The 15844-nt window shown below is 34.7% G+C and overlaps 1 protein-coding gene and 1 long non-coding RNA gene across 2 annotated transcripts; both read left to right on the forward strand.

Moving 5' to 3' along the window:
* Positions 1-3658: 3658 nt before the first annotated feature.
* On the forward strand, positions 3659-8132 carry LOC130740039 (uncharacterized). Its single transcript, XM_057592536.1, has 7 exons — positions 3659-4275; positions 4396-4482; positions 4585-4797; positions 5158-5322; positions 5742-5795; positions 5944-6090; positions 7504-8132. Exons 1-7 carry the CDS (start codon positions 4015-4017, stop codon positions 7879-7881), a joined length of 1305 nt encoding a protein of 434 aa, XP_057448519.1. The 5' UTR covers positions 3659-4014; the 3' UTR covers positions 7882-8132.
* A 3967-nt stretch (positions 8133-12099) lies between these two features.
* LOC130740040 (uncharacterized) lies at positions 12100-14476 on the forward strand. Its single transcript, XR_009020037.1, has 3 exons — positions 12100-12261; positions 12802-12988; positions 13937-14476. It is a non-coding gene; the product is annotated as an uncharacterized LOC130740040 (long non-coding RNA).
* Positions 14477-15844: the final 1368 nt, after the last annotated feature.

Below are 15844 nucleotides of genomic sequence, written 5' to 3' on the forward strand. Positions count from 1 at the left end.
CAAATTAATGTGATCTCCAAACATTAAAGGATCATAACTACCAACTGTGAGGTACCTTGAAAAAAATTATTCATATATTATGGAAAGAGAAAAACAGAGAGATTCTTATTTACAACCTAATAAGTGTTCTGATTATGCTTCTTCCTCCATGCATAAGCTCCTTCTTTAATTATTTTGTTTTGTTTTCTGTCATTCAGGTTTTTTTAGTGGTCTCATGAGTGCTTGTGATCTCTTATTAGGGTGTGGAAATTAATGTTATGGAAGTCCATCATATTATATAAATAAACAAAGTAACACATGTTCTTCTCTGACAAAATGTGTAATCTAGAATCATATTTAGCGCTGCTTCGCTCATTTCCTTTGAATGTGCCGCATTTATATATATGCCAGTGGAAGTTCTATTTTTATATTCGCCTCTTCCTCTCCTCTTTCAACCATTGACTCCCAAGGGGCATATCTTATTTTGCCAGTTCTTAATTCCTAATGTAACATTGTAATTTAACTTCAATTGCTAATTTAGAATTCAAACCCATCTGAATTCAATTAATTAGATCAAAAATTGTTTAAGGCATTGATTATTAATTAGGGGAGTGTCTTAATTTGGTGGTGCAGTTGTCCATATTCATATAACTTCAGTATTCTGCAGCTAATGATTCTTTGTTTGAAATTGTGTTAATTAGTGTTGGTTAGAGGTGTGTTTTCAGTTTTCACTCAAACAACAGATGGTGAAACAAGAAAGCATCATTGGCTTTTTGTGTTTGCAGTTGCTGTCCAAGCATAATTGATTCTTGACCTTCAAATAACATGCATAAAGTGTATTTCTGCTTTGTGATTTTGGATGCAAGAGACATGAGTTTCTGGTATGAGATTATGAAATTTACTTATGCCGGCCAATTAGTTGTAATGAGAGTGACTGAGAGGGGACCAGAAACTCTAGATGCTGTTTATTTTTCATGCTGTTTAAGTAATTGGGGAGTGTGAGCTGGGTCTTTATGAGAAGCAAGAAAAGAATTGCATCTAAGAAATTCAGAGCTAGAAAGTAAAGGGATTGCTGGCAAAATGGTAGGCATCATTGCCACTTGCCAGTGCCCAAAAAGGAGAAATATATTAGGGAAACCCTATGAAAGGAATCCAACTTTGGTGTCTTTTTTTTTTTTTTTAATGTAAGTCATCACTCATTTGGGAAACAATTGCATATCTGTTCCAACAAATGTTTTTCTTAGAATTCAAACTTGTGTTTTCATCCTTATCGAAGTATAACTTGCTTATTATTAGACCAACACTTTGGTGATTGGACTGTAGCGGTATCTTTGTTCATATCACTATGTATTCTGGTATATTAATCATTTTGATTGTGATTTTACCTTACTATACATGTAAAAGTAAAGTGTTCAGGACTAAGTAAAGTGTCACTCAAATTACTATCTTTAAATTTCATTCAAGTGCCTTGGACGTCAAATGGTTACATAATTCATGTAAACCATGCTTTTTTTATGTCTTTGTGTAGCCTCATAATCAACATCCAAGACTGATGTTATTATTATGAGAGCATGCATACTTTCTAAAATTGAAACATTATATGTACTGTCATAAAAATTGTTTGACAGAAAACATTACAACATATATGTGTGATGTGAGCCTTGGCATTGTCATTGAAGAGCTCAACTTATAAGAAAACAAATCATGTTTAAATTGTAGCTTCCAATCTTTTTCAGAGTGTCAGTCAACATAATTTTTCGAATAAAAAGTGAGCCTTGGGCCCTTGGCTATCAATGACGCTATCCGACCCTACAGAAACGTCATAATTCAATCCAACAATCTAAAATCTACATTTTCGTATACGTTAGCTGCAAAATACTCAAACTAATGTATTTGAGTTCTATTATTGAATGGAATGTGACAATGTGTTATATAATTAAAATGATTATAGTCTTGGAAAAAATTGAACAAACATCTTTTTGAAGAAAAGAATTGGAAATAAATAAATTACATAATAAGGGACCTTAAGGTAGTGAAATTGGCAAACATTATTAGTGGTGGCTCTTGCTCTTGATGAGGCTAACTTCACCAACGACAAAACAAAAGATTGAGCCCCAAAACCATAGACAAACCATGATACGCATGGATTGGAGGGTGCATGAGCACAAAGCCTGGTGCGCGCGTGCCAACTAGGCTTGTGGGGCCATTCCTACCACAAATACAATTTGGTTCTACCCCATTCAAGATGTAGAAAATGTTTTTGTGTTTGTAATATTTCCATATCATTGAGTAACTTACTAGAATTCAGAGGTCTAATTCAGTCTAAATGTTGTTTAAATTGAATGTTATTCTATTTTTTATAAAGGTTATTTATGTCATATTTCTTCTTAATGTGAGATTTTTAACATAAGTCTCGAAAGAAAAATAAATGTTAAATAATTTACGAATGAGATGACTGATATACATAATGTCTTAAGATATTAGGTGGAAATTGTGGTGTCTAACTCACTTATATTCTGTACTTATAATCTAATCGTGAAAAACCCCTAGGTTTCATGTCTTGCAGTCTAGTTTTGGGTGCGTCCTAGTTTTGCCATGGCCAAATTGTTTTTCAATTTGCAACTTAACCAAATGCCACAAAGTGTAGGAAATTGAATATTAGATCCTAAGAAATCAAAGTAGGCTAGCTTTATTGTTGCTGAAGATTATAGTAATGGAAAGCAAAGGTATATATGGAGCTTATGCCTATATGAAACAAGAATGTAGAAGCAGTTGCTGAGTCAGAATGGAACATCTTGGGAAATGAGAAAGTGAAAGCTAAGTATACAACTTTGAAAATCCAGAATCAATAGTAATAGTAATTCCTTCCAATCTGTCCTCAGACACAAAGTAAAGAATAACAGAACATAAATCATCAGTCCCATTTTGCTCCAAAAAACTAACAACACAAAAGTTAAAGTTCCAGTTCTTGTATTGGAGAACGGAAACATGTCCTCTTAGATCTCTCTATCTATGGTGTTTCTTGGTTCTTTTCCTCTACTCCCAAGCTGATGGTCGCTGAGTACACTTGACTGTATTTGTTCAAAATAGATATATAGTTACACACTTGCACATCCTTATTTTTAAAAGAAAAAAAAAATGAACAAATGAAATGATGCATCCAAAGAAAATATCATGATTAATAAACAACTAGTATCATTTACTTTACTGGAAATATTATCAAATAGTGCAATTCATGAAAAATGTTTTTTGTCACCAAAAATGATAGTGACAAGAGGTACCCCCAATATCATCAGATAGGACGCTGACATTAAATCACCACTTTTATGTATTTATGTTGAAGGACATCATACAAATGACATTTATATATAATTCTTCCCAAGTCATTTAGGTAGCCGACACCACTCATACTAATATTCATGAGACTTAGAAATTACATTAAGTGACTATATGTTTGAATGAGTTCAACTATACACCAACTATGGTAAACGTTGGTTGACACAGTTTTACTCCTTAGTATCTTTCAAAGACTCAAATAGTAACTAAACATTTAACATGTAAGATAATTATGAAAAAAATTGCATTTTGTACAAGAAAAACCTTCATTTTTTTATAGGCCATGATTCATGCACCCCCTTCCACACACTCTCTTCTCAAATTTAAAAAATGGCACGACTTCATAATTATTCTAGCACTATAAATGCTCCAACCCACATGGGCAAAGCAAAACTTCAACTGAACCCAAACCCTGTACATATATTTTAATCACCCAGCGCCGGGTAGTTCAAGTTGTCAGTAATAAAACCCAAGTTTCAGAAATTTTCAGCACAAAACTCGCAGAAAGAGATAGACAGAGAATAGAAGAACGTTTGTTCTGTGCTTCCAAGGTGTTGAAATTGGTGAAGGAGTAATTAAGCTTTCTTGCAATACCCGTTTGTGTTGGATACTACATTTCTAGAATCAAAATCTTGAAGAAACACCTAGTTTTTGTTATGTGTATGGATTGGAAGAAGAAGACAAGGCCAATGTGAACAAATGAACTTGGATTCAGCAATAGAAACAAGGAAGAGAAATTTCTCAAGCATGGATTTTAGCTGGTGTTTGAGCTCTCCAATCATTTCAACCTTTGTACATTTTCTTCTTGTTGCTTCTCTGTTTTGTCCTGTTCGTTCCTCAGAAATGAGGAACACCCCAGATGCCAACAACACTTTTCGGCCACAAGAAGAGGTTCATAAATTGAACATCATAAGAAGTCGTCTTCAGCAAATCAACAAGCCTTCTATTAAGACAATTCAGGTATGTCAAAGTTTCATTTTTTTCACTTCCCCTGTTTTTTTATGCTCTGTTTTGAACTTCCCCTGTTTTTATGCTCTGTTTTTGGATCATAATGTGGTGATCTTTTTTCCTTCTTTGCAGAGTCCTGATGGTGATATCATAGATTGTGTTGTATCTCATCAGCAACCAGCTTTTGATCACCCTCTATTGAAAGGACAAAGACCACTGGTAATTTTTATTTGCATTAAAAAAACTTTATGAGTGCATTATTTGAATTTAATCCAGAAAGAATTTTAAATTAAAGAAGTTAACATTTATATGCATGTGCAGGATCTTCCAGAAAGACCCAAAAGCCATAATCATAAGGACATGTTGAATGAAAATTTTCAGCTATGGACTTTGTCAGGGGAATCATGTCCAGAAGGTACAGTTCCAATCAGAAGAACAACAGAACAAGATATGTTAAGGGCTAGCTCTGTCAGCAGGTTTGGAAGAAAATTAAGAAGAAGAGTTAGAAGGGACACAAACAGCAATGGACATGAGGTATGCAGTTCAGAAAAATAAAAAAAATAAAGCATAAACATTTTATTTTAGTATAACTGGATTTTCATTCCTTTCTTTCCATCCTGAAACTTCAAACTTTTCCAATTTAATGATCACAGAATTTCATGGTTCATGGGCTAGTTAATGACTTAATGTTTCACATAATCCAAAGCATGTGGTCTTTCTTTCCTTTTTTATATGAGCTGCAACTATCATTATCTTGCATAGAAAATTTTAACTGAACAATCCAACCTGAAATTTAAACTAGTACAACAAAACAAATGAAATTGAAATTTAATTTAGGAACTTTATGGCATCTTCAAAATGGCCTAACAAATTGGTTTGTGTTGGTGCACACAGCATGCAGTTGGGTATGTGAGTGGACAACAGTACTATGGAGCAAAGGCTAGCATAAACGTGTGGGCCCCACGCGTGGCAAATCAATATGAATTCAGCTTGTCCCAAATGTGGGTCATCTCTGGTTCATTTGGGGATGATCTCAACACCATTGAAGCTGGTTGGCAGGCATGTTTCAATTCAGCCATTACTGCAACTTAATTCCTCATTTGCTCTTGTTCTTTCAATCTTTCAAAGGTTCCCTTCCTTCAATGCTTTAGCATTCAAAATGCTGATTTGGTTACCTGCGGTTACGAATACTTAACATTCACGCACTTACGATATCTCAACCACACAACTAAAATTAGTTGGCTCATATTTTTCATTAAGATTATATGATAGACATATTTTAAAATCTATAAGGCTTTGGAACAAGATAACTTAGATTTAGTGACCACGTCAATGTAGAGATTCTTAGCTACAAGAAATCCATTTCCTTCAAAGACAGTTAGGATGCTCACCAACCAACCACTCATTTTCATCCATGTATTTAATTTTGAATTTGATTGACTAACCAACCAATCTAATTTCAATTAATTTTTATGCAGGTCAGCCCTGAGCTCTATGGGGACAGTTACCCTAGATTCTTTACTTATTGGACGGTAAGTAAACTCATTGGAGAAAAAGGAGGAGAATAATATACTACTATATGCTATGATGTATGATGTTTATGATCTTTGCTTGAAGTGTAAGAAAGTTAATAAAAAGAAATTCTAAGAAAACTAAATAATGATTTGTAATTATATGCAGAGTGATGCATATCAAGCAACTGGATGCTACAATTTACTGTGTTCAGGCTTTGTTCAAACTAATAATAGAATTGCAATTGGAGCTGCAATCTCTCCAACTTCTTCATATGGAGGAGGACAATTTGATATTAGCTTGCTCATCTGGAAGGTAATTTTCTGCTTCATAATGAAATTGATCTTTGAAGACTATTTAGTATTGAGAATTTAATATATGAGTCTTCAATTTTTTTAGGCTTACTTTTGCCTCTTTTATTTTTGGTGGATAAGAGCTGTTTTAACTGTTAATTGAAAAAGTTAAACTTTGTCACACTAAGTCATTATTAATAAGAATTAAGGGTTCATTTCTTTACTATAGTTTAGATTAATCTTTGGTGTGCATACATGTTTAGTTGAAACCCAACAACCAATGCTAGATCACATTAAGGGTCCCATCTAAAGGATAAAAGATTTGATGACAGAAAACTATTGCCCCCTTGGATTTGAATACTTTTTTCTTGTTATGAAAAAAGTCTACAAATGTCATGGTCAAAAGCTCAAAGGAGCTCATAAAACAAATAATAAATAAATTTAAAAATGTTCAATGGTGGGCTCTCCACTGTTTTGGAAGTCTCAATGCTCAAATGTCATCGGATTTTGTGATGTGGATTATTAGAAGGAGAAGTAAGAAGTAATCAAGTTGTGCTTATCCAAAAAAAAAAGTAATCAAGTAAAGGTTGTTTTATGTTTTTTATGGCAAGATAATAATTATTTTATAAATTAAAAAATTATATAAAAGACAAAAAAAAAGAGAGGGTGGAATACATCAATACAAAATAACAGTGCACGCAGTTTTGTACCATGTCTGGTCTTAGTTTACATCTACCACTTTATACTACTTTAATTCTTTGGGACATAACACGCATGCACTGGTGAATTCGAATAATGAACTGTATTTCCCTTCTTCTTTCATTCTTTTTAAGATTCTCTTCCTTTTTTCCCAACAAAGAGCTTCTAATTCTGAGCTCTTTACCCTTTTCTCATGGTCTACTATTATTTTAACAAATTCCCAATATTTTGCAAATTCCCATCCCTCACTCACCACCTTTCTTCCACCTCTTTTTGACCCATTTCACTCCCCAACCTGGCTAACATGTTGCTCTTCATGATTATGTCTCGGAGTCATTTTTCCTTGTTACAAAAAATAGGGGATAAATTATATTTTTGGTCCTATAGTTTAGGAATGTGAGATTTTGGTCTCTATAGTTTTAATTGCTAAAATTAAGTCCCTCCATTTCTAGAATCACAACTTTTTTTTTTACGTAAGCAACAATTTAAGACAATTTATGTTACTTTCAACATAAAAAGTTATGATACATGTCAATTTTTTTCATTAGTTATTGGATGACAAACTAATATGTAAGGCAAATTTGTACAATTTTAAAAGTATATGGACTTAATTTGAGAAATTGAAACAATACCGATCAAAATCACACCTTCCTAAAATTATAAGGTAAAAAATGCAATTAAACCAAAGAAAAACAACAAAAGATGTTATTGAAGATTTGGTTTTTTTTTTGTGCAGGACCCAAAGCATGGGAACTGGTGGCTTGAATTTGGAGCCGGAATATTAGTTGGGTACTGGCCATCATTCTTGTTCACTCACTTAAGAGATCATGCAAGCATGGTTCAATTTGGTGGAGAAATTGTGAATTCAAGAACTTCAGGGCCTCACACATCAACCCAAATGGGCAGTGGGCATTTTGCAGGAGAAGGTTTTGGAAAAGCTTCTTACTTTAGAAACTTGCAAGTTGTGGATTGGGATAATAACTTGATACCCTTGTCAAATCTCAAGGTCCTAGCGGATCACTCGAATTGCTATGATATTCAAGGAGGGATTAACAAGGTTTGGGGGAATTACTTTTACTATGGTGGACCTGGGAGGAATGTGAGATGTCCCTAAGGGAAAGAATATTTATATAGAAATCAATCCTTTTTTTTTTTTTTATCTTTTGCCATTTTTGGGTTTGGGTGATATTGGTTTTGCTTCTCAAGGAGCTTGGGTAAATTATTCTTATATTTAAATTAAATTCCTTTGTTGATCAGGATTTTTGTTGTTGTTGACTAACATGTCATCATTGATTATACCATTAGCACCTGGACTCTTATGTAAATCTTGAAAGAGAAATAGTAAATATACTACTGTTCTAGTCATCCCATACTTCTTGTCCGTAATATTTCTCTATCTTTTTTTTTTCTTGTGTTGTTTTTTTTTATCTCTTTCCTCATGTTTTTTACATGCGTTTATATAGTGATACTTGCAGAAAGGCCATAATTTTACTGGCTCCATTTAAATATACTCACTCAGTCTTTAAATGTTTATTACATATAAAAATTAGGTACAATTGTTTTTCTTTTAAAACCACTTAGGGCCTCTTTGGTTTGAGAAAACATTTTCTATTTTCATTTTCTAATTCCATTTTCTGAAAACGATTTTCATTTTTAGTTTTTTGAAATTAAGAAAACATGTTTGGTTTAGCCTTCAATTTTTTCATTTTCTGAAAATGAAAATACCGGGAATGCGTTTGATTAAACTATTGTCAATAAAGATTATGAAAATAATTTTGAAATAATATAAGGTACATATTATATTTATTAATGAATAATTATGAATATAGTTTATAATATAAGTTTTTAATGATAATAAAAATTGATTTCATAATATATTTATTTATAAAAAAACCAGAGTTGAACGATAATAAAGTAAAGTAGTACAAAACAAACTGAACCAAAGAATTATAAACAATGGATAAAAATTTGACCTGTTTTTTATACGCATAAATTGACAAGAATAATTTGAAAAAAAAAAAAAGAAGAGAATAGTATAAATAAAAAGACTTTTGATACAAAATGATTCATGAAATTTGTACTCACGGTGTTTTACATAGAACAACACACGTAACCAACCCATGGTGATGTGTTTCCCGTATTTTATAACAGGAAAAAGATTGTATTTTGCTGTGGGGAAGAGTTGAACCCACAACATGTCAGTACTTAACGAGAATATAAAGTCAGACTTCACTTATTTACAAGTTTGCCATGTGTTTTCATTATTTCCATTTTCATTGTCTTTTCACATAAAACAAAGAAAACGACATTTTTTTATTTTCAAAATTGAACTCATTTCTGGAAATATTTTCAAAGAAAATGTTTTCTAAAATCTACCCAAACAAATTTTCACCTCCATTTTCTATTTTAAGTGAAAATGAAAACAGGAAACACACAAACCAAACAGGCCCTTAAGTATCCATTTAATTAAAGATTTTACACTTAAAATAGTTTATCGTAATAGCTTGCTAAGAATATTTGCATAAAATTTATTGAAAAATATAAAACTAAACATGCACGGATTCTAGAGTGTCTCCCCAAGAAGATGAGACACCAGTACCCCTATTTTTACATGAAATAACTGGGTTTTTTTTTTGTTTTTAGATGTTGAAACTATTGGGACATTTTTTAATTTGAGAAAATATGCAGGGTTTAGAAGTAAATTTGGGAAAATGTGGTTGTTACACTTAGGGATGGCATGTAGGGTTTGGGTAGGGTACTATAGTACCCATCTCCGTATCCGCATTTTAAAAACATACTCGTACCCGTCCCCATCCCCGCGTGGGTAACAACTTCAGTGCTCATCCTCGTACCCTATGGGTACATATATGCCCGTACTCGTACCCAATACCCGCAATTTACTTAAATAAAATATAATTTTCGGTATTTGCATTTTTCAATGAAAAAGAACATGATTGCTATTATAAAATGGAAACACATTAATTAAAAATACAAAACATCATCCAAATACATTAACTATAAATTCAACACCTTAGTCTCAAAATATAACATAATATAACGTATGTATGAGAAAGAAATAGTGTATGAGAAAGAAACGGTCTGATGATGATGAAATAGAGTTTGTATCAGAAGTTGAAAAGAATTAGTGGCAGATTGGAAATGTATGATCTTAGGTTGGCAATTTCCAATAAGTTTCTTGGTAATTGCTAATCAATTAAAACTTTTTTTTTTCATTTCTAAGCTATGATTATATCAACCAAAAGTCAGATTTATTAATATTTTTTTCCTATAATAATCTCATAGTAGTTAAGATTTTCGGTTTCTAACCAAATTTAAATTTAAGATATACTTTTAATTTAACAAATTTTCAGTTTCTAATATTTTATCTCTTTATAGTAAAATTTAAAATGTCAAGACTCAACAAGTTTAAATAAAATTTTAAAGGTATTGTTTTTTTTTTTAAACAAAAGGTATTGTTTAAATTTATAGAGAAAAGTTTACGGTATATAAGTTTTATTAATATACATATATATATATATATATATGTATATAATGTGTGCGGGTATGGGGCGGGATGGGTACTATAGCACCTATGCCCGCACCCGTACCCACTAAATTTTGCGGGTAATTACCCATACCCAACTTCATACCCATATAACGGATTTTTACCCTATCCAAAGTCAGTATTTTTTGCGGGTACCCATTGGGTCTCGAACCCATTGCCATCCCTAGTTACACTTCAAGCTCTATCGTTTGTTGCGTGACTCCTTGTTGGTCATCTTTTTGAATGTGTCGTTCATGTTGATAACTTCAAAGACTATGATAGAATTAAGGGAAAATGAGTTTGAAACACTTCAAACTCCATCCTTTGTTGCATTGTATCGTTGTTGTTCGTCATTCCTTGTTCTCACCATTGTATGCCTCAACTTCTTAATCTTCTTGACTGTCATGTGCAAATAGTGAAGTCTAGTGGCAGCACACAACAAGGATTCAATCCAGGGGATAAGGCTGAAACTGCATGGATTAGCTATTGTAACAGCCAGGACTAAACGTGAAAGTAATTAAGGCTAAGGGCATGTTTGGTTTAGAAAAATGTTTTCTATTTTCATTTTAATATAAATTGTTTTTATTTTCAAATTTAAAGATTTAAAAAATATGTTTTTTTGAAAAACATGTTGGTTCTTTTTGCTTTTTATTTTCTGAAAATGTTGGAAAATGACAAGATTTCATTTTCATTTTTGACCAATTTCTGAACGCGCTGCTTTCAAAGAAAATATTTGTAAAACTCAACAAAGCATATTTTCAGTAAAATTGAAAATAGAAATGGGCATGGAGATTTTCATTCGAAATATATTTTTGGTTAACATGTACATTTTTGTTCTTTTTTTTTTGGTCAATGGTGAGTTTTCCATTAAAAGCCCAATAAAGGTGGCTGGAATTACAATAAAGATCAGGGGTAGTGGGGGACATTACACAGAAACAAGGGGGCAGTTAGTCCCACTACCCAGAAAACCACACACAAGTTACAAGGCTTCACAAGCAGGATAGGAGTAGAGGACGGAAAAAACAAGGTGAGAATATGATGGTGGTGGGCAATCATGGCCTGTTGCGGCAACATGTACCACTGAATAAGTTTCAATCCTCAAAACTCCTCCTGTCCAAAGGCAACCTGCTCATAGCCTGCTCTAGGGAGAAGACTCATTGGAGGGCTGGCACTACCAGAAATTCGCTGTTTAGCGACGGATTTAGCGACCGAAATATTTCAGTCACAAATAGCGACCGATTTTGCGACGGAATCCATGCTATTTTGGTCATATTTCAAAATTGACTTATTAGCGACCGATTTAGCGACGGAATAATTAGCGACCGAAATTTTCGTCGCAAAAAAGTAGAATAAAAATAATAAAGCAAAGTAGCGACTGTTATAGTGACGAGTTATTTAACGACTGACATATCCATCGCTAGTAGCGACCGATTTTGCGACTGCATAATTAGCGACCGAAATTTTCGTCGCTAAGAAATAGAGTAAAAATAATAAGGCAAAGTGGTGACTGATTTAGCGACGAGCTATTTAGCGACCGACATATCCGTCGCTAGTAGCGACTGATTTTGCGATGGAATAATTAGCGACCGTTGTTTCCGTCGCTAAGAGTAGAGTTAAACTAACGAAGCAAAGTTGCGACTGTATCAACGAGGGATTACTTAGCGAGCGATATATCCGTCGCTATTAGCGACTGATTTAGCGACGGATATAGTAGCGACTGAAATTTCCGTCGCTAATTCGGTCGCTAAGTTGCTTATAGTCACATAACCCTAATTTTATCAAAACTCATAATGTCAATCTAAATTCTATGCCTCTGCTTCTAGACTCTCTCTCTCTCTCTCTCTCGCTCTCTTCTCTGCGCCGCGCAAGATGGTTCTTCAGTTGCACCTTGAAGTCCACCTTGAGTTGATGGGTTGAAGGATTTCCATTGTTAGGGTTCTTGCTTTCTTGGTATGACTTCAATTTGTTGCTCTCTTTAGTCTCATGAATCTTTCTCCCCTCCTCTGTGTTCCTTCCCTCTCTCTCTCTCTCACTCCCTTTCTTTTGCGTGGGAGGTGGTGGCGTGGGAGGTGTGATTCTTGCTGCTGTGCTTTTGTACAAATCTTTCTTTGATGTCTTGGGTATTTATTTCATGTTATATGGTTTGTGAGTTGATTTTGTGGATAGTAAACCAGGTTGCACAATCTTTTAGGGGAAGTTTATTTTTTTTGTTCCAGTAAGGGGTGTTCTACTTGGTTGGGTGTTTGTCTTGGCTGGGTGTTTCGTTGGCTATTTAAAAGTGTCCTCAATTGGGTTTGGATAATGGTTGTGGCTAAATGGTTTGTTTGGAAGCTTAGTGCTCTTTAGATTCTAGTTTAATGTATCTATGGATTTTTTTTCCCTGGCTGTTCTTGGAAAACTAACCATTCAAATACATTAAAGAAGTGCTAGTTTTGTTCAAGGGATGGTGACTTAAGATTTGAAAGACTGAGCTTCATTAGTTTCTTGCAGGGATGAAAAATATTTGACCTAGTATAGAGCAGTATTTGTTGTCAACTGCAAGATTAAGGATGACAAAGTTGTGAAGCAAAATATACCAAAATCAAGAAAAAGAAATAGAAGGACTGAAGGCAATGATGCACATTCGACTAACACTGAAACATTCAAGCAAGTCTGCTGCTATGTTTACTTGACAGAGGTAGGTGCCCTTGATGGAGATGAGGTTTATCATTTCTTCAATGTTCTCCCTAGTGAGTCCTGACTGATTCAGATGTATCTGCTCGGTCAAATTATTTGAGTCTATCATTGTGTTGGTGTCTGATTTTTACTATCTTGCAAAATATCAAGTCAGAACTAGTTGGCCTTAGCATCTATATGTCTTAGATCCAAGAGAACACAATTTATCCACTCTGAATATTCAGCAATCAGCATATATCAAAATGCATCATGTATTTCACTTGATCCTGAGTAAACTTGCCACTTATAATAACCAATAGAATTTTTACATTGGTTTCTTTGTTTTAATAACCAGTAGACCTTTTCTTTCTTTTTTTCTTTTTTTCTTTGTGTGTGTGGGTTGTATGCTGGGAGGTGTGTGATGTCCTAACAACTACATGGGCTTCTTCTATCAAGTGTTTGAAACTAAACCCCACATCAGGCAATAAGAAATTCAGTTTGCAGACATTCTTTCACAAAGCCAAATACATCCACAATAATTCAGAAACTTCACTCTAAATTTGCATAAACTTCACAATAGACTAGTTAATTACATTTGTGGCTGTTTTGTTTGTAGTTTCAGGGCCTGATTGCTATCCTTGGAGGGGCTATGTTTGGTTAACTATTTGTGTGGCAGCTTGATGAGTTTCTTTTTTTCTTTTCTGTCATGGGAATTGAACCAAGTTAACTATATTGGATTACATCATGGGCTGGGTATTAAGTTGCAGCAATGAAAACTTAGTATACATGAATTGCATTGGACTAGTCTATAGGACAAATATTTATGGATTGGTTGGGCTCTTGTGACATTTTTAGTGTTTTTGTCTTTGTTTCTCATACAAGGTTGTGCTTGAAATTATGGTAAATGTAGGTTAGGTATTGTAAAAGAGAATTCATGGTTGATTTTATTGTAACTAATTCTTGCTAACAGGGTGCATATGTGCGTGAAATGGAAGATAGGACGCAAATAGCATCTGAGCAAAATCTTCCTCCGCCAAATGAGCTAGATGTGTGGCGTGATGTGGCTGGCATGAAAAAGGGTAGAATATATGGGTTGGGATTGGAGTCCACTGTTATCAATAAACAATATCATGGCTCATGTTCTTCATCATCTGAATGGGTAAGAAGATCAGAATTTGATCAATTGAGAAACACTATTATGGAGGAGACTCAAAGAATGGTAAGACAAATGATGGAAGAAAGGATGCAACAACCACCAATGCCAACCCCAAATCAAGAGGAGTTAGAAACTGATGAGTCAGAGAATGAGGAGGATCTTGGTGCTTTTCCATGAAAACTTTGTCAAGCTTTGTTTCTATATTTAATGTAATAGACTATGTTTAATGTAATAGTAATCTACTAGACTAGTTTAAGTAGTTCATGGTATACTTTTTGTGATGATTCAGTGATGAATTTAGGTGGATATGTTAAGATTGTGTGTTTTGTGATGATTCAATGATGATTATGGTTATATTCATATTTTTAACACTAAAAAAATCTGTCACAAAACTGATTATTTTTGTTAATTTTATATTTATTACCGTCACTGAACTCATCACTAACTTTTTAAATCCGTCGCTATATTATAGCTGAAACCGTCGCTAATTCCGTCGCTATATTCCGTCGCTAAATTTCGTCGCTAATGCAGTCGCTAAATTCCGTCACTAATGCAGTCGCTAATGCAGTCGCTAAATTCTGTCGCTAATTCAGTCGCTAAATTTCGTCGCTACATCGGTTGCTACAAGTCCGTCGCTATATCGGTCGCTAAATAGGTCGCTAAATCGGTCGCAACATTTAGCGACGAGTGAAATACCAACCAGCAAAAATCAGTCGCTAACGGTTTTAGCGACCGATTTAGCCCATTTAGCGACCGATTTGGTCCGTCGCTAAATGACTGTTTTCTGGTAGTGTGGTCCTTGAAAGTAGTCTCAATCCGGTTCAGTCTCAAAGGGTCTCCTGTCTATCTTGAGCTGTGTAGCCAGTCCTGGAGGGGGTGCAGAACGCCAGTTAGGATGGAGGAGACCTCTGCTGTGTAATTGTGCTATTGCATGAGCAACTCCATTAATTATTCTAGTGACCCAGGTGAGGTTGCATGCCTGAAAGTTCCTCTTTAAATTAAGAATATCATCTATGACAATTTGGATTTCCCCAATATTCCTTTGTTTGTTGCATGCCTCAATGAGTTGTAGACAATCAGATTCCACCCCGATCCTTTCCCACCCTAAGGTAGTGGCCAAAATAAGAGCTTCCCTGATTGTGGCAGCCTCTGCTGAGATGGGTGATGAGCAGAACATTGGGCTTGCAGCGCCAGTGAGTACCATTCCTTTGTGGTCGCGTGCTATGATGGCCAGGGAACTCATGTGTGAATTGCTTTTCCAGGAAGCATCTGTATTCAACTTGACCGTTCCTTGCCTTGGTGCTTGCCAATATGTATGATTTCGGGATCTTGGGCCCAAAGAAGAGTGTGTATCTCGTGGAGTAGGGTCTTTATCAGGCTGGTTGCAGTCATGGAGAAGTAGTTGTGCTTGTCTGATCACATTCACCGGATTGGGAACCTCAGAGGTGAATGCTGCTTTATTTCTATCTTTCCAAATACCCCATAAGGTGCAGAATAATAGGGGGAGCCCTTTGTCCGGGAGATTGGTGTTTCTGAGTCTGTTAAGGGTGAGGGTTAGCCACTGATCAAAGGTTGAAATGTTGGGATTGATGGTTATCTGAAGTGGGGACCCGAACCAAACAGCTCTAGTCCAAGGGCAAAGGAGTAATGTATGTTCAGTGGTCTCAGGGGCACTATGGCAAACTGGGCATAGGTCAGTGGGAGAGATTTTCCTTCTATGGA

The sequence above is a fragment of the Lotus japonicus genome, chromosome 2 (genome assembly GCF_012489685.1).
Source record: "Lotus japonicus ecotype B-129 chromosome 2, LjGifu_v1.2".
In the NCBI taxonomy this organism is placed as follows: domain Eukaryota; kingdom Viridiplantae; phylum Streptophyta; class Magnoliopsida; order Fabales; family Fabaceae; genus Lotus; species Lotus japonicus.

Coding starts and splice junctions, on each gene's coding strand:
- LOC130740039 (XM_057592536.1), top strand. CDS start 4,015: ATGAACTTGGATTCAGCAATAGAAACAAGGAAGAGAAATTTCTCAAGC. Junction 4,276..4,395: donor CTTCTATTAAGACAATTCAG/GTATGTCAAAGT, acceptor CCTTCTTTGCAG/AGTCCTGATGGTGATATCAT. Junction 6,091..7,503: donor TTAGCTTGCTCATCTGGAAG/GTAATTTTCTGC, acceptor TTTTTTGTGCAG/GACCCAAAGCATGGGAACTG.